The sequence below is a fragment of the Panthera leo genome, chromosome F3 (assembly GCF_018350215.1).
Source record: "Panthera leo isolate Ple1 chromosome F3, P.leo_Ple1_pat1.1, whole genome shotgun sequence".
Taxonomy (NCBI): Eukaryota; Metazoa; Chordata; class Mammalia; order Carnivora; family Felidae; genus Panthera; species Panthera leo.
The window spans coordinates 35,082,743-35,101,594 of NC_056696.1; the positions used below are offsets into that span (position 1 = coordinate 35,082,743).

The window sequence follows — 18,852 nt, forward strand, 5'->3', positions numbered from 1 at the left end:
CGAAACACGTGGCTTTCTTCCTCTTCTTCTTCTTTGCCTTTTGGTTTCCTGCGAATCGATTCTGCCGCTGGTGAAGGGCAGTAAATTAATAACTAGATTTCCCCCCATGACAACAAGTCCCACAACTAATTGGCTCGATATCTCCCTGTTGCTGTATCACTTTGGGATTTTCTGGGTGAGATATAAATAAGCCAATTCTATTAATAAGCCATTTGGCCAAGGGAAGAGAATACACTTCCGAGATCCCGAGGGGCCCGGGGAAGCCGCTCAGTGGCCCATGGAGCGAGGCACTTGATTACAGGAATGAAGCATGCCGCCTCTGTGCCCTCCTCCCTGCAAATCTGTACTCCCGGCAGATTCCTCTTGGTCCTGGGGGGGCGGGCAGAGGAAAGCTTTGTTAAGTTTAAAAATTATAATTTAGATAAATCTGTGCATTCATTGGCCTGAGCGTGTCTCTGGAAAATAATAGTTAGCCGGGTAGAACCTGCGCATTTCAGGGGCTTTATTGTCTCCTTATAATTAAGTCCTGCACAGAAATCCAATTACAAATGTTCTCAATCGCCCTGCAGCTAAGTGCTAACAGAAGAGGGGAGGAAGGCTCCCGGACTTAAATAACTGTGGATAAAAATTAATATCGTGGCCGTGTTGGCTAATTAAAAGTGCCGCCTCTATTAGCGGGCCTTTATATTAATAAATGAGACTGTTATTATCATATCCGACAACCAGGCTGCTTATCAAGTCTGCTCTGTCAGCCTTGCTCTTGAAAGCACAAGTTCATTGCCCTGGGTGCAGGCTCCTACGGGAACAGAGGGGAGGACTCCGTTCTCGCCAGGCACTTACCGAGCCGGGCACCTTGGCATACACTGCCTGTGTGCTCCTCCCACCAGCCCTGTCTGGGTTTCGTCATGGTTCCTGCTTCCCAGTTGAGCCAACCGAGGCTTCGATGTTCAGTAACTTCCCCTGAGAAGAGGCAGAGCGGGATTCAAACCTGCAGCCTCAGAACCCGGAGGCTGGCACTCGTCACGTTACACGAGCTGATTTTCCTGGCTGGCTGGGTGGGGCGGGTGGAGGTTTTTCACAATGTGTCATTACCTGGAAGGTGGAAAACTTGCCCTCGGTAGGTCTGGCACATTCCTTTGTGGCCCCGCGACTTGTTGATTAGTCCTGTGCTGTGGACCAGGCACTGTCTGAGGCCCGGGCCACGTGGCTGGCCCCGCGCTGGGGAGGAGAGCAGGCGTTCGTGATGGCGGAGAAAGCAGAGGGTGCCGTAGGACCCCACCAGGAAATAGCCAACCCGGACTTGGGGGATAGCGGAGATTTCTCGGGGGACACGGCATCTAAGCTGAGCTTGGAAGAAACCCAGGCCAAGTAGCGAGACAAGGGGGAGGAGATACCCAGGCCAGGAAATCCCGTGTCCAAAGGTATGAGGGAGGAGCTGTGCCTGAAAGATAACATGCAAGGAGTGTAATGAAAAACCGGGTAAGGCTGAAGAGAGAAGCAGGGCCAGATCACATCAGGTGAGGCCTTGCTGCCTCTCCTTAGAACTTGGGCACAGCTTACCCAAGGGCAACTGAAACATCTTTGAATCATTTTAAGCAGAAAGTGCTGTGAACAGAACTGCGTTTTGTGTTCATGTCTCCGGCAGGAATGTGGAGATTACCTGGCTACAGTCTATCCTGGAAGCGAAGGACCAGTTAGGGACAGTGCAGGAGGGACAGGAGTGGCTCCATTCAACAGCTATGTGGTCAGCGACTGAACACGGGGGCTGCGTCAGGAAGTGGGAGGAGTCACATCCGACCCCGGGTTTCTGGCTTGAGCAACGTGGAGGGATGCTAGAAGATGGGAAAGAGAGGATGAGAAGCTGCTCTGGGTGAAAGACGTAAGGCGCATTCGGTTCCTGTGTGGCCACAGATGAAATCATCCAGGGGGAGTGGCAAGAGGGGCCAGACAAGTCCTCAGTGGGCTTTGTTCACCCTCTCATCAAACACCATGCATCTTCTCTGGGCAAGGCACTCACGTCTTGTTACCAGGCATTTCTATCTATTAGTATACTATGTCCTTGATGACAAGAGGTGAGGAACTTCCAACCTAGGCTAGGTGTCCCCCAACCCCCACAGAAATGTCAAATTTATTATTTTTTAATGTTAAATGGTATTTTGAGAGAGAGAGAGAGAGACTGTGTGCGTGTGTGTGTGTGAGAGACAGAGAGAGAGAGGTGGGGGTGGGGAGCAGAGAGAGAGAATCTCAAGCAGGTTCTGTGCCATCAGAACAGGGCTTGATCCCAAGAACTGTGAGATCACGACCTGAGCTGAAATCAAGAGCTGGATGCTCAACAGACTGAGCCACCCAGGCACCCCACGTCGAATTTATTTTGAATCACTAGTATCTATCATAGGCAATCCAGTGAATGTGGATCAAATTCTGGTTCTGCACCCAACGTTGAGTCAGCCGTGGGTTTACTCTGAGGCCTGAGAGTAAATCATGAAAGCAGGGTGACTGAGAAAAAGTAGCCACAGACTCTCTCAGTCTCAGAGCGTATTTACATATTTACCCTAAGTCACCAGAGCCCCATAATGGAACCCAGACCCGATCATTTTAACGTCTAAATTTCAAAGATAATAATAATAATGAATGAAATACCGACTAGACTTAACAAATGAAAGCTTTTCAGGGAAGCGGAGGAGGGAGGGAGAGGGAGGAAAGACAAATATCTGAAAACAACATCTTGTTTTTACAAAGCAATGGACCAGTCATTTGCCATCCATCAGCTAACAAATGCAGGAAAGTCCGGATTGATAGGAACGCTAGCAGAATGGGGACGAAGGGCTACAATGTATGAATTTTCTCATGATAAGAAGGTTGTTTCAGCCTTCACTGAAAATCTTTCCAGAGTGTCTGGTTAGGCTTTCCTGTTCTACTAAGTCAAGCTGATTTTCTGATCCTGCTTCTGCATAGACCTGGAGCAGGTGAGAGGTGAGCCTGGCCAGAGTAGAGTTTAGGAGTTTATAGTTTCTTACACAAGATTATAAAGCATGGTGCCAGAAGGCAGATCCTCAACGCTGTGTCTGAAGAAGAACCAAGGTCAAAGCTACATGATAAGGCCAAGACCTGACCATCAACCCAAGAAGCCAGGCAAGAGGCCAAAGACAGAAAGGGTCAAAATGAGAGGTTAGGGGGTTAGGGAGCTAGAGTCAAGGTGCTAGAGAATGGTGAGTGGAGACAGTGGTGAATGAGGGAGTCTGAAGGAATCCCCGAGATCAAGGATTGGTGATATACAGGTTTATTAGTTATCTATCATTCCGTGTAACAAGAAACCCCAAAACTCAGTAGCCTAAAACAGCAAACATTTGCTATCTCAGAGTTTCTGTGCATCACGAATCCGAGCATGTCTCTGCCGGATGACTGGGGTTCAAAGCCTCTTACGAGGTTGGAGTCAAGCTGAAGACCCGAGCTGTGGCTTCCTCTAAAGGCTTTCTTAGGACAGTGGGGAGGATCCACTTCTAAGCTCCCTCCTGTGGTTGCTGGCAGGCCTCAATTCCTCCTCCCATGGGCCTCTCCATAGGCTGCCTAAGCATGGTCGCTGATGACTGGAGAAAGAGAGAGACAGAAACCAGAAACTGAGAGATTAAATTAGGAGACAGCAAACCCCCAAGATGAAGATCACAGTCTTTTTATAACCTAATCTTGGAAGTGACATGTTCTATTCATTAGAGGCAAATCAAGAATCCAGCCCATGCCAAAGGGGAAGGGATTATACAAGGAGGTGAAAACCAAGAGGCAGGGACCTCTGGGGGCCATCATAAAGATTCCCAAGCCTGGTTCATTTAAAGGGACTTTACAGGCTGGACACCAGCGTGTGGAGCAGACAATTTCTTTGATGGATGAGAATATTGCAAAATTTCTGGCTTCTTCATCATCCATATTGGTTATTGTTTTCCATGGCAGCAGATGTTGAGATAGAAGGTATAGACAGCTAAGGTAACTATTTAGCGATTTCCAGATATTCTCGAGAAGTCGACTTTTGCCCAACTCGTTGATGTCATTCTGACACTTGCCGTCTCATCGCGTCGATCCCTCCTCAAAAATTCCTATTGTCTGTGCTACAAATTAGCGTCTTCTCTAAAAGGCACTAACCTCTAATTCTCTGTATTTTCTCACAGTGTTGCCTTGACTGATAAATCTTCTGGGAGCCGAGCTCCAATACCTAGTCAGTTGCATCGGGAGGACGAAGTCTATTTCTGACGGTGGTGCGTGAAAGGCTTCCGCTCTTCTAAAGGAGTGTGACACCAACAGGTCGAGTGGGACCTTGGGATATGACGTGTGGTCAGAGTAACCCAACCAAGTCATATTCTGGGCCTGCCCAGCCCGGCTGGATGAAGTGTGACTCCTCCGAATGCCTTGGAGAGAGAAGTGACAGGTGGATCCTTGGAAGGACCCTGAGAGGAGTGCACAGTGGGACCCTGGTTCCATGTTTTCACACTGGGACTGGGCTTTCAGGGAAGTCCCTACTGAGAAGTCACGCTACAAATACACCTGCCCAGGGACCGGGTCAAGTTTATGGAGAAGATACAGAGAAAATGAGAGAAGAAAAGCTGACAGCACTAGAGTATGAAGAAGGGAGGACGTACAAGAAGAGAAAGAAACTAGATGGGAGAGCCCACAGCAGAACTGTCTGAATGCCACCACGCCCAGCTCCGGGCCCAGCAGCCATCTCTCTCTCATGGGCAAATCCATGTAACCAATGTTAGTGACTTCCTGCTAAGTTCTAGGCCCAGAGGACACAAGGATGAACAAAATGGACATCACTGCTACTCAGTCGAAGTTCACTCTGGAGGGGAAACGGAAATAGAGGCAGGACAACGAGGCTCACAAGGAGGGCATCAGGCCCTTAGGATGAAACTGTACCGACAGACATATCGAGGCCACCCCACCAGCACAGCAGAGTCGGTGGCCTTCTGGTTTGTAGCCCATCTATAGGGGACCCCGCCTGAGGAAAACGCCCCTCCAAACTTTTCTCACCCCAAGCATGGGCCCTGGCTTTGGGCCACAACCCCCAAAACCTAGTGTTGGGCTCCCGCCCTAACTCACCTCATTTCTCCCTTGGCCTCTCCCTACACTGACCATCTCTCAGGATATGGGCCTTTTCATCCTTTCCCTACCTCTTCCTTGCCCACCCAGAATCTTTGGGAGTGGCAAGAGCAAGAGAAGAAGCCAACGGCTGTCATTTGCCATGGGTTTGTGAAAGGCTATGTCCTCCCGTCTTGGTGACAGACAAAGGAAGGAGGTAGGTCCAAGAGAACTCTACATGGGCGAGGTCGAGGGGCATCTGGCCAAAGATAAGCAGAGGCCGAGCGTCCCCTCTCCCCTACTCCTCTCTTAATGGCACTGCGCTCGCTTGTGGTACTAGGAGGGCTGACCCTCCGGGCATACTACAAGGAAGACAACTCAGCTACGGAAGAAAATGGTAGCTGGTGAGTCTTTAGCTCCCAGGTAGGCATCTGGCTTTAAGTCTGCTCAGAGAACCCGAGACGTCTGTGGTTGCTGGTCTCCTCCACAGCCTCTGGAGAGGTCAGCTATCACAGCTCTGGAGTAGACTGTTGAGATAACCCCCATTTTTTCCATTCCTCACCTACTTTTATGAGTAAGAGTTTCTTCCCAATGTCTGCCCTAAATCCCTCCCGCTCTTATCTCCTTCTACAATTAAAAGCAAAGAACGGGAGTCAGCATAAGGTCACAGCTTCTGGACACTCTGCAGCACACAGAGGTCAAGAGCCTGAAGGCGTTAACCGTTCACACTGGAAAGCTGAGGATGCGGCCTGTCGAGTAGGACTTCGGGGGGACAGAAGGAAAGCCAGGGTGGGGGGAAGCCCCGCCAGAGGCCCTGGGGCTCCAGGAAAGCTGAGGGATGCGTGTCGGTGAACACATCTCCCAACAGCCCGTAGCCGCGTGGACAGGCCACGTGAATGCGCGTCCGGGTGAAAGTGGCATTCTCCACGATGGGAGCTCCCTGGCCCAGCCCTGCCGGTGCTTGACATGGAGCCCCTCTCCGTAGCCCAGCACCCCCCTCGCTTCTCTGACTCTTGCCTCCCCTCTCCCACCAGGGCTCTGCATGGCGAGCCATCTTTCGGCCCTCCTGGTTGGCTTGGCAAGTTGCAGACACCCTCTCCCAGAGCTCCGGGCCTCTGCGCGGCCTCCACGTGCACGTGGCTGCGATGCCCCTTCTCTTAGCTCTCTCCTGCTCATCCAGCGCCAGACGCCAACTCCTCCATCAAATGAGCCTCCATGATGCTCAGAGGCCGGGCCGCCCCTTCTCCTCTGCCCCCCAACCCCAGGGTGGTCTCCCTCCCTGATCCCCACCCCCAGACTCAGCAAAGGGGGGGGGCCGGCTCCACAAGCCAAAAGGGGTGGGGGAGAGGGAGCAGGGAGGGGAGGCTGGGAACGCAGAGCCCCGGCCCCCTCCACATCCGCTGCTGCAATCACAGCCCACCCCCAGCTGACAAAAGGCCTTGTCAGAGCCAAGGGGTCTGGTGCCAGCCCCGCCCCTTGGAGCAGTGACAGCCGTGTGCTACATTTGCCCAATTCTGCAGCTGGGCTAATTACTGTGGTTCCCGAGCTTGGGGTCCAGCCCCAAACCAAACAAATTAGGACAAAAACCATAGGCTTCTTCATCCCTCTCATTCCCAGCCAGCAATTGCTGAAGGACCCCTATAATTGATGACAATGAAATAAAACCCCACCACCTGTCCTTACTCCTAAGGACTTGGGAGCCCGGCCAATACCTCGGCCCACCCCTCCGTGGCCACAGCAACGTGGAGTTGCGCAATGCTGCATTCCCAGTGCCAGCATCACCCCGGGAACAACCTGGGGCCCGTCACGGCCCACAACATGATCCAGCCCGGAAGAATAACGCAGCTGGCGGGCGGGCTAAGAGGTGAGTGGACTTGCGGCCAGGACTGCCCCGGGGGTGGGCCAGCCCCGTGAGGCCTGGGGCTGGTGTGGATGCTGGGGGGGGGGCGGGGAAGGGGTGGTGTGGAGGGGATGGCAGCAGCTCGCGGCCCAGGTCTTCAGGAAAGACAGAGGAAGGAAGTCCCAGGTGGACAACTCCCAGGAGGCCATACTCAGAAAAGTCAGGAAAAGCAGGAGTAAAAGCCAGCAGTAAGGCCTGGAAGTCAGTAGGAGGGCCCTGGCTTGAGCATCTAGGTTCAGGGACAGAAATTAAAACAAGGACCCAGTGATGTACAAGACCTGGGTGCTAGGGAAGGAGATCAAAACACAGGTTAGGCAAGGCTCCACCAGCAGCGCGGGTACCTGGCCGAGATCAGATGTGGGATGTGGATGCCCTGATGAGGGTCTGGCTTAGGTCCAGAAATACGGGTGATAAAAGAGACCTGGCCAGGGGCAGAGAACCAACTTGTGATCCTGGCTACAGGGCCCTACACTGTTCTCCAACTCTGCCTTGCACGGAATTGCGCAGAGGGCTTGTTAAAACACAGACTGCGGAGGGCGCCTGGGTGGCTCAGCCCGTTAAGCGTCTGGCTTCGGCTCAGGTCATGATCTCGTGGTTCGTGAGTTCGAGCCCTGTGATGGGCTCTGTGCTGGCAGCTAAGAACCTGGAGACTGCTTTGGATTCTGTCTGTTCTTCCTCTCTTTCTCTCTGCCCCTTTCCCACTCACACTCCAACTCTCTCTCTGAAAAATAAACATTTAAACACACACACACACACAGAGTGCTGGAGTCCTTGATTCAGGAGGTCTAGGGGTGGGGGGAGTGCTGAGAATCTGTATTTCTGGGTAGTTCCCAGGGGATGCTGATGTTGTTGGTCCAAGGACCACGCTTTGAGAACCACTGCTTTAAATATCTGGGGACAAGATATAATCCTCAGGCTGAAAGTGAGTGACAACCCGGGAGCCAAGAGGAAATCACCCAAGGTAATGTCGTACCCTGAACGTGTGTATTCTCCTGTCCCTTCCACACCTCCCAAATTCGTGTGTTGAAGCCCTCACTCCAAATGTGACTGTATTTGGAGACCGGTCTGTGAGGAGGTGATAAAGGTTAAATGAGGTCACGGGCGGGATGCCCTAATCCAACGGGGTTGGTGCATTTATAAGAAGAGGAAGAGACACCAGAACGCACGTTCCCTCTCCTTCCCCTCCACCCCTCTCCCTTGTGAGGACACAGCAAGAAGGCCATCTGGAAGCCAGGAAGGGCTCTCACCAGCACTTTGATCTCGGACTTTCAGCGTCCAGAACTGTGAGAAATACAAGTGTGTTATTTCAGCCCCCAGTCTGGGGTGTTCCGCCATGGCCACGCAAGCGGACTCAGTCAGCAGACTCAGAAACCAAACAACGCGAGTAAATACTGAGACTTTGTAGAAAGAGAGAGAAAGGTCTGCACGTACACCTCCCGAGCTGGCCGCACGGACGAGCCCACCTGTGGTTTCTGCTCGTCCAGACCCACCCTCACCTCTGACCCAACTTTCTCCGTTGCCTGCATTCCCACACAATCCTAACGAGGAGGACTTTAAAAGCTCTTTCTCATCTCCGCTCCTCTCTCCTTTTCTCTGCCACAGCCCCTGCCCTGCCCCAGGGCAAGCCTTCATCTCTGGTTCAAGGTCATGTCCTGAGCGTCCCAGCTGCCCCCGTTTCCTCTGCCTCAGTCTCCCTTCACCTCTGCCCTCGGCTCTGGCCCCGATCAATCACCCTAAAGCACAGTCAGGAGAAGCAGGGGTCGGTGGGGAAAGTGAGGACCGAGCCAGCCAGCGAGTCCCTGCGGAGGCGGCAACCACAGGTCAGGGAGGCTCGAGGAAGATTTATTGGCCACTGAACTCAGCCGGAGGGCGTGGGGTAAGAAGGCAGAGAGTGTAATCAAAGTGATATTTTATGTTCCTCCGTCTCAGGAAAATAATTGTTCCACTGGAACATCATTACACTATCGTTTTTCTACTCCTGTGCCACTTACAGGGAAATAGAAACTCACTTTCTTCTTCTTAATAAGCTGCAATTTCAATAACTCTAAAGGCTTTTTCTGAGACAGAGCCATCCTCCAGTGATGTGGTGAGGACAGGCGCCCTCTCCAGACTCCCAGGCGGGGGGAAGGCCTGACTGGCTCCTGGGGACAGCTGTCCCTTCTTCTTGATACTCTCCTTGCCTGTCATCCGGGGGACCAACTGTCCCTATTTGCCCGGGACTAAGGGGTTTTCCAAGATGCTGGACTTCCAGTGCTAAATCCAGGTCAGCACTGGGCAAACCAGGACAGTTGGTGACTCTATCTTCCACCCACTGGGGACAAGAAAGCAACATTGTGCATTTAACAAGTATTTGTTAAGTACCTACAGCATGCCAGACACTTTCCAGATGGCTGGGAAACAGGCAGATGCCAACAACCAAACACTTGCCCTCAGGAAACTTGCATTCTAGTGGAGAGATAAACAATAAACATATAAGTAAGTACGTTATAGAACATACTAGAAATGGATGGAGGGAAGCAAAACAGGGAAGGAAAATTGGCAGGGAGGTGTGGGAGGTGGCCATCTTAAATATGGTGATCAGGGTGGGCTTCACTAAGTTGGTGGCATTTGAGCCAAGTGGGAAGGGGGTGTGGAAGCAAGTTATGAGGATATCTGGGGGAAGGGCATTCCAGACAAAGGGATCGGCCAGTGCAAGGGCTCAGAGGCTGAGCTTGGCTCACATATTCAAGGAATTCCACAGAGGCCCATCGGCTGGAGCAGAGTGAGCAAAAGGGAAGGGCAGGAGAGAGGTGGAAACTATGGCCAGACACCAAGCCTTGTAGGGCTCTATAGATCACTGGGAGACCATTTGACTTTTACCTGGAATGAGAAGGAGAAAGAACACACTCTGATTTGTGTCCTCATCGACTCGTTCTGACTGCTATAGAAGTCCATCAGGAGGCTGTTGCCATAACACCAGTAAGCAATGGCAGGCCTTAGACCAAGATGGTAAGGGTAGAAGTGGTTAAAAAGAAGCTGGATCGGGGCGCCAGGGTGGCTCAGTCGGTTAAGCGGCCCACTTTGGCTCAGGTCATGATCTCATGGTTTGTGAGTTCGAGCTCCGAATCAGGCCGTCTGCTGTCAGCACAGAACCTGCTTCAGATCCTCTGTTCCCCACTCTCTCTCTGCCCCTCCCCCACCCGCGTGCGTGTGCGTGCACGCGCGCACGCACGGGCACGCTCCCTCTCTCTCTCTCAAAAATAAATATTCAACAAAAACAAGAAGCCGGATTCTGGATATATTTTGAAGGTGAGGCCAACAGATTTTCCTGGGTATGAGGTGAGAAAGAAAGAAGAGCTGGTGTAACTTCCAGTATTTGAATGCACAGGGGCCACGACGAGATCTTAGAATAAATACTATACATTTCAAAGACCCAGTGCACCCTCAAAGGACTTGCACTTGAGAGATTGCTAGGTTTAAGCTGGAGTCCTAAGGTGCACTTCCAAATAAGCCCATTAAGGCTGTGGAGCATGGTCGTTAAGCGCAGAGCAGATTTGTACTCCTCCCTGGGCCCAGGGCTGGAGAACGAGCTACTCAAGGCCTAGCCTGCTAACTCAGGATAGTCCAGTGGTTAAGAGGTTGGGCCTGCACTTAAACTCACTGAGGCTCAGTCTTGTCATCCAGTGATTGTTGCAAAAATGGAATGAGACCATGTTAACAAAACATTTAGCACAGGGCATAGGCACAGAGCCTAGAAAGCTTCGTTCCTGGTGGAGAGGTGGAAGATGTGGTGTTGAAATTCTGGCAGCGGCCAGCAGAGGGCACCGCCAGCAAAAGACAGTAGCGCTGCGCTGCCAGGGAGACTGGCTTATTTGCCTTGGATCCGCTAACCCGGTGAAAAAATAGACTAGCTTCCCACAAATAACAGGCTGGGATTTAGATTTATATCCCCTCACTGCCGAGATCTACCGCTGTGAAAAATGGATCTCCTATCTTAGGGTTTCTCTTGCTCAAAACAGCCCCCCCAAGCCCTGGCATTAGAGGGGAATCATGCAACTGTCTCCACCATTAGCCCGTTCTTACCTCCTCCCCAGGACCCTGCAGGATACCCAGAGACCGGATGACTCCTCTAGTACCCTGGGCGTGGGGAGGCTAGAGACAAGCACAGATAAGGTTTGTCCAATTTGTTCTGGTCCCTGGAAATTCTGCTTATCTCCTCTCCCATTGCTTCATCACATTGCCAAAATTACCTCGATAATATATTTTTTAATTTAAGAATTCATTTTCACTTCACGAAAGAGGAACACTGCAGCCAGATAAGAAACTCCATCTGTCTTCAAGAAAAAGGGTCGTGGATTTGGGTGTCACGAATCCTGTAATGTCTTAAATTAAGGTGCCACTTCTGAATGCTTTCTTCGTATTTATGAAATGATTATTCTACAGAGGTGCATTTAATATTGTTAAAATAATGATTGTGCATGTTTAATACATCAATTTAAGTTATTATCTCCCATGCTATAAAATGTGGGATAATTTCATAAATAATTATAAAGCATTTACAAATGGTGCCTTAATGCAAAGCATTCTTGCTAATCCTTTATCTTTCACAAACACAGAAATAACAATTAGGTTCCTGGAATGAAAACGGGAGGTTATGTTCTAGAATGTGTCACCTCCTCACTGAATGCAAATAAGGAGACAAGGAGAAGAATAAAAGACCTGGATAGAAATAGCATGCTTCCCCACTTCTTGACGGATGCAAGGTGTCCGCGTTTTCATTATTCTAAGCACTGGGCCCTTTCTCCGCGGGGACAAGGAGGGCTTGCTGCCTCAGGGTAGGGGCAATTCTTTGAACCCTCTTGGTAATTTATTTTGGGAACTAGAGAGGCCTAGCCGCAAGGTTGGAATAAGAGGCATTTACACACACACACACACACACACACACACACACACAGGCACACACAGGCACACACACACGCATGCACGCACATGCACACAAGCAGGAGAATGGACGTGACATCCCCATGTTCCTGGAAGTTTGATCCAGGTCTTCAACCATTCCAGAGGACAGGCTGAGTCACAAGTCACTAGAGACCATATATGATGAAAGAACTTCCGTTTTGTCTTTTTGATCAAAGAACTTCCATTTTCATCTTTTAGCCTGCCTACCAATAATACAGACTTAGGGAGGCAGGAGATACCCTCAAGGAGCTTACATTCTACAAGAAGACGCTGAACGTTCACATTTAAATTTACAGAGATAGCACAGAACTGAGGTTAAATTAGCTAAACTAAAATTGGGTTGATGTAAAGTTAATCCAGGAAGGCTTTTTGAAAGAGGTGAGATAGACCGGGTCACAGATCCATGAGATCAAATAAATCAAAGACAGGCTGAAGATGCGAAAGAGACAGTTCATTTAACGCCCATGTGCTCGTGTGCACACATGTACACACACACATACACGTGGTGAGAACTGGCTGTGTACCTAAAGCAACAAGTGATTCAAGCCAGGACATCAGGCTTGATCAATCCTGGGAGATATTTTGGGACAATGCTCTTTGAACCCCACCAAGCCAGCCTGTCTCTCAATGGCTGGACAGTGACAGAGATGACTGAGTAAAAGAGAAAGGAGGTCCCAACCAGCCCATGAGGCACCCTGCAGCTGATCCAAATGCCAGCTCTGCAGGAACAAACTGCTCCCTAATTCAGGCAACCGTCTTTTTTTTTTTTTTTTTCAACGTTTATTTATTTTTGGGACAGAGAGAGACGGAGCATGAACGGGGGAGGGACAGAGAGAGAGGGAGACACAGAATCGGAAACAGGCTCCAGGCTCTGAGCCATCAGCCCAGAGCCAGACGCGGGACTCGAACTCACAGACCGCGAGATCGTGACCTGGCTGAAGTCGGATGCTCAACAGACTGCGCCACCCAGGCGCCCCAGGCAACCGTCCTTTAAAGCCAGGTTGTGAAGGAAAAAACAGAAGGGGCAAAACCTCAAGGGTCCTGATGCTAGGACACCAGCTCCCATATGGGTGCCTTGCTGCTATCTGCATATCAGCAGAGCTAAAAGGAGTCCCAGTTACAGACTGCCCCCAGATCTGGGGAGATGGTGGGGCAGGGGAGGCTGATCGAGATTAGACGACACTCAGCGGACCGGCAAGCCGGGCTGTGTCAGGCTGTAGCCTTAAAGAGGAGGTTACCCACAGCTCCCGAGCAGACCGGGAAGCAGGCTGCTGTCACAACTCGGAGGGAAGGCCCTCAAAGAAGCTGGAGGCCACCTCCTCCACTCCTGTCCGTCCCAGGGCCGGCAGGAAGGGCCAGGAGACAAGAGGGACTGAATTCTTACAGCCAGGCGGGTTCCTGAGCCCTCTCCCCTGCAAAAGATGGATCCATTACTAGGAATCCATGTTGATTGCGCCTTTCTCCTCCCACGCCTGCGCCCCTCCACCACTATTTTGACCTCGTCTGTAGAGGCCCCATCCAGGTTCTCAACACTCAGCTACTCCCAGCCCTGGCAACAAGGCGCTGGGGGCTGACCACACACAAAAGAATGACCTTCTCTGGCTCTCACACACAAATCCCCAGTCTTAGCGACCCGAGAGGCCTCATCCTATGTCTCTAGCTCCCTCCTAAGGACGTCCTCTGTCCTACGGTTACAGCGAGTCCACATTCCCAATCATGAACTCATCGAAATAGAATAGTCGCATAGCTTCAAATCACCTCCCCCCCCCCCAAAGGGGCATTATTACCTGGTGGTTTTGCCACATCTCCAAAAATCCTTCGCTGCTCTTTCCTCCAGAAGGTGGAGCTTCATTTCCATCTCCTTGGGTATGGACTTAGTGACCCGCTTCTAACAAAGCATGGGAAGAGTGAGCTAGTAACGTTTCCACAGAAAATCCTGATGATCAATTATCCACAGAGGATAAAGCACGCAGTTTCCCAGGGGCAGGAAAGATTTTCTAGTTCATCTGGATACTAAGGTACGTAGAGGCAGGAATACTAGATTATTCTGGAAAATTAGGCTGAAAGAGAGAGCGAGCGAGCCTTCAAGAGCTCGTGTCCCCAGTAATAAGTCATAGTGAGATCATGTGCCTCCTGATATAATTCAATGGGAAGGATCCTCCTCCCCTGTGGTATTCTTCCTAAAAACCAAAAACATGGGGGAAAGCTGAGAAATGGTCACAGGCCAGAGAAGACGGAGGACTGAATGGAACACGGTATCCTCGACGCGATCCCGGAACGGGAGACACTCAGTGGGAAAGCTGGCAAAAGTGGAATAAATCTAGTTTCCATACTAGCATTGTACCGGTGTTAATCTCTTAGTTTGGATACATGTGCCATGATTGTGTAAGAGGTTAACATTAGGGGAAGCTGGGTGAAGGGTACATGGAACTCTGTACTATCTTTGCAACTTTTCGGCAAATCTGAAAAAACTTCAAAATCAAAAGCTTTTGGTTTTTACAAAAGAACTCATCGTCTTGTTCCTCCCTCCCCACGTTAAAAAAAAAAAAAAAGAAAAAAAAAACCGACGAGACCTCTCTATCCTCACATCCCCATTTATGTTGCTTTATTTCACAAAGTCCATGTCGCAGGGTTATTTCCCTTCCCAGAACACACCGGGCCCCCTCTTGCTTCAGGAACTTTGCTCCCAACGGCTCTTTTTGAAACTTGCCCCCTGCCTTCCTGCCGCTGGCCCTGTAATGCTGGTCCAGAAGGGTCAGTCCCGGGCTCAACTTCCCCGTGAGTCTCCCACAGTCCACACTCCCCACTCTGGATGTTGGGCGTCTTTTGGTCTGCAACACTCATCTCCATCTTTAGAACTGGAGAATGCCTTTGCAGGAGGAACACTCAGCTTGGAAAGGTCCACCACATGCTCTCCCTCCCGCTTTCCCCACCTATTCCTCAAAGGCACCTCACCCCCGGCCTTGGGTGAGGACAGCACAACAGTGCCTCCTGGTGACAGGCGCGGGGCACTGCAGAGTCCGCAGCTCCGCATTCCCTGCACAGCTTTGGAGCTGGGCTCACGGCTGACCCTGGCCTCCTTTGCCCCTTCCCATTTCAGTGCACACCCTTTCTCAATGGTTTGCGGGCTTTCTCTCTCTAGCTTTTGCTCCCGCAGCCCCGGGTGCCTTTACTTCCTCTTTTTGTTACATTTGTGGACAAACTAATGGTTTTAATTGAGACCAATAAGAAGGAGCCTCATTATATAGCAAACGGGGAAGGGGAAGAATAACCGTGAGTTCCGAGCAGAAATTAGATCAAATAAAGACTCGGCCCCATCGGCTTCTAAAACCTTCGAAACCACTCAGAAACTCCATCCAGATTTTCCATAAGTCTCTCTCTACTTGCTCATCCTTTCCTATTTTTCTTCACACTCCAATGTTCAAAATGAAAAATTTCATCTATTTTTATTCAATACTATCATATTTCTCTTTTAATTACTAGCCTTGCAAGAGTATTGTTTTCTACTATTTTTCATGGCAAATGCACAGTACTTAATCTATACTACGGGTTAAATAGGTTTTTGGCAGCCAGCCCTGGAGCCGTGCCAGCACTGATATCCTTGTTGTTATGGGAAAAAGCTTCAGACAACTAATTCAAATGAATTTTTGGAACTCAACCCATTTATAAGTCAGGAACTGCCTGTGCTGCCTTGGATGGTTATTTGATTGGTTTGGGGGGGGGGTAGGTCTTTCTTGTTTTCCAAATGAACTCATTCAGTGTGCAACAAATACATATTAAGACCTATTACAGGAAGGCCCTATTCTAGGCCCAGGGGATGCTGGGGGACCCAGTCAATTCCTGCCATCGCAGAAAGGGAACCAGGTCCCCTAGACCTTGAACCAGATCCAAGACCAGGTTGAAGGTAAAGGCTGCGGGGGCGGGGGGGGGGGGCGGTATGTATTAGGGTTCACCAGAGAAACATTTATAGGATATATACGTATCATGAACATCATATATCATGTATAGGTACGGATACAGATATCTATCTATAACACATGTACTGAGAGAGCGAGAGGATTATTTTAAGGAATTGACTTATGTTATCGTGGAAGCTGGCAAATCTGAAATCTGGAAGGAAGGTGGGCAGGCTAGGTAAAAGTTGATGCCGTCTAGAGTCTGAAATCTGGGGCGCCCGTCTAGCTCCGTTGGTTAAGCGTCAGACTTAGGCTCAGGTCATGATCTCACGGTTCGTGAGTTCAAGCCCTGCATCGGGCTCTCTGCTGTCAGCACAGATCCCGCTTCAGATCATTTGTCTCCCTCTCTCTCTGTCCTCTCTCTCACTCTCTCTCTCTCTCTCTCTCAAAAATAAGCAAACATTAAAGAGAAAACCCTGCAGGCCAGCTAGAAGGTGAGAAGCTTCAGGAATTTTTTATACTGCGGTCTTAAGGGAGAATTTCTTCTTCTTTGGGAAACCTCAGTCTTTGCTCTTCAGGCCTTCAATTGATTGGATGAGGCCCAACCACATTATGGAGGTTAATCTAGTTCTCTCAAAGTCTACTGGTTTTACATATCAATCACATCTAAAAAATATCTTTGCAGCAACATCTAGACTGGTCTTTGAGCCAACAACTGGGCTCCACAGCCTAGCCAAGACAGCATATAAAATTAACCATCACGTAACAGAAGCTCAGTGAGCCCTAAAGCCCAAAGGTGGGGCTCTTATCCTGCTCTAGGGAATAAGGTATAAGCAGAGACTAAATTCTGAGCCCGGTGAACAACAGCACAGAGAACTAGCACATCTTTCCACGTCCCCTGTGTGGTCTATCCCATGACATGCCCGCAGAGTACTGCACTGTATTGTACTCACCCCCACACTCCAACATGAGCATGCCCCCCACTTCCTCAAGACCCTAGGAGGCTGGGCAAGCCACCTGTCCGCCCTGAATGCTAACGGCAAGTTCAGGCTCGCTCCGCTGGGTATCCGCCTAAAGCCAGCAAGGCAGAGCGGACAGAGTGTCTCCGCCACCCCTTCTTTCCCGTGGGCTCCTCCCTGGCATCCGCTGCACATTCACGTGTAAGAATGTGACTCTGTCCCTCAGACCCCTGAGGCGCAGCGCAGATGGCCCCCTGCCCACCTTGGTCCCCCGGCCCCTCCCGCCTCCCGAGGAGGGGCTCGTCAGCATCTGGCAGTGCCGCCTGAGCAGTCCGTCAGCCTTACACCGCTGTCACCATGAGACGTGGCGGAACGAAAACAAAAGACGTGACAAATTTGTCCTTTTCTCTTTCATAATTAACCAAAATATCTCAGCATGTAGCAAAGCACGGCTCCTAATTAACAGACAGGCAAGAGGCGATTAAGAAAAAAAGCTGCCGCCCCTCTCAACACCCCTCCCACACACCCCTCCCCTACTCCTTACCTTGCAGCACCCCCCCACCCCCCCCAACCCTGGTAATTATATTTGCAGAAGAGAATGATATTCTGGTCAGACACGACAGACAGAAAGAGCCCAGTCCCCAGTGAGGCAATTAATATTTCACACCTGCCAAAGCAAAGTGGCCAGGGGAGGGGGAGGCGCGGGGAGGGCGACTGCGTTGTCACAAGGCCAGAGTGTGCAAAAGCCAAGTGGGGACAGGCCTTCTGTTGGGCTGCGGGAATGGGCAGGCCGGGTTGGCACAGAAAACAGCCCTTCAGGGTGTGCATAGAGTGGGGGCAGGGGACCATTGGGCAGAACAAAGGATCCGCGATTCTACATCCTCCTTGGGTACCCTCCTACCCTGTTTCGCAACTCCCAGCTCACTTATGCACTCCCTACACACTCCCCCCCCGGGGGAGCAGCACGAGATCTAAGGGGTGGGGGTGAGCAAACACAGAGGAAGCAAGCACAAAACATTCACCAGTGACCTCGAGCCGCACCCCCCCCCTTCATATGCTGCATGGGAGTCGTATACAGCAGAGGCAATGTTTATGGTTGACCCTGTCTTCTACAGGCACACATCCTCACAGCCTCTCTCGTGCTCCCCGGTGACCCATGTGCGCACACACGCACGCAGGCGTACTTACACGCACATGATCACACTCGCACGCGTGTTTTTACGCACGCACACACAACCGTTTCCAAGTCAAGCAATCAGCCGAGAGTCAGCGACTACTTATTATGTTCGAGTCCCGGCCCCCCGAGATTCTAACAAGAGCTATGGGGATGGAACTGCTGTCGATTTCAAAAAGAAAGCAGCTAATACACCCAAGTCATGCTGGCAAGTGACACGGTGTGATACGAGTGGCTTCCCGGCTTCACTGAGCACTTCCTAGTTGCCAGGACGGCTCACTAATTACTCCATGTCCCTTACCTCATTCATTGCCTGTGAAAATCCTAAAAGGCACATGGCACTATCATATTTTATATGGAAGAAACCGGAGATTCCTGGAGGTTAGGTGTCCCACCCAAGGCGGAAAGGTAACAGAGCTGAGATTTAAGCTTTGTTGTGTCTGATGCAAAACTCGTGTCACTCACTCGCGGAAGCCAAAAAGTGGAAGCAACACAAATGTGCCCCCAACAGAGGAGTGGATAAACCACATGTGGTCTAGACGTACAATGGAATATTATTCAACCTTGAAAAGGAAGGCAATGCTGCCACAGGCTGCCACATGGATGAACGTAAGGATGTTACGCTACGTGAAATAAGCCAAGAGGACAGACACCGTGTGATTCTGCTTGTATGAGGTACCTAGAGTCGTCGAATTCATACAGAACACGAAAGGCTGGTTGCCAGGGGCTGGGCAGTGGGGTGGGGGTGGGGGGCAGAAATGGGGAGTTCGTGTTTAATGAGTTGATGAGAAAGTTCTGGACGTGGACGGTGATGATGGCCACACAGCAACGTGAATGTACTTAATGCCACAGAGCTGCACCCTTCACAATGGCCAAGATGGTAACTTTTATGGTATGTGTGTTTTACGACCACTG

At 50.7% G+C, this 18,852-nt stretch overlaps 1 protein-coding gene across 1 annotated transcript; it reads right to left on the reverse strand.

Moving 5' to 3' along the window:
- Positions 1–295: 295 nt before the first annotated feature.
- LOC122211532 lies at positions 296–18,584 on the reverse strand. Its single transcript, XM_042924775.1, has 6 exons — positions 18,501–18,584; positions 13,696–13,796; positions 1,661–1,832; positions 1,093–1,441; positions 841–960; positions 296–369 (listed from the first exon to the last, which is right to left on the reverse strand). Exons 2-6 carry the CDS (start codon positions 13,764–13,766, stop codon positions 296–298), a joined length of 786 nt encoding a protein of 261 aa, XP_042780709.1. The 5' UTR covers positions 13,767–13,796; positions 18,501–18,584.
- Positions 18,585–18,852: the final 268 nt, after the last annotated feature.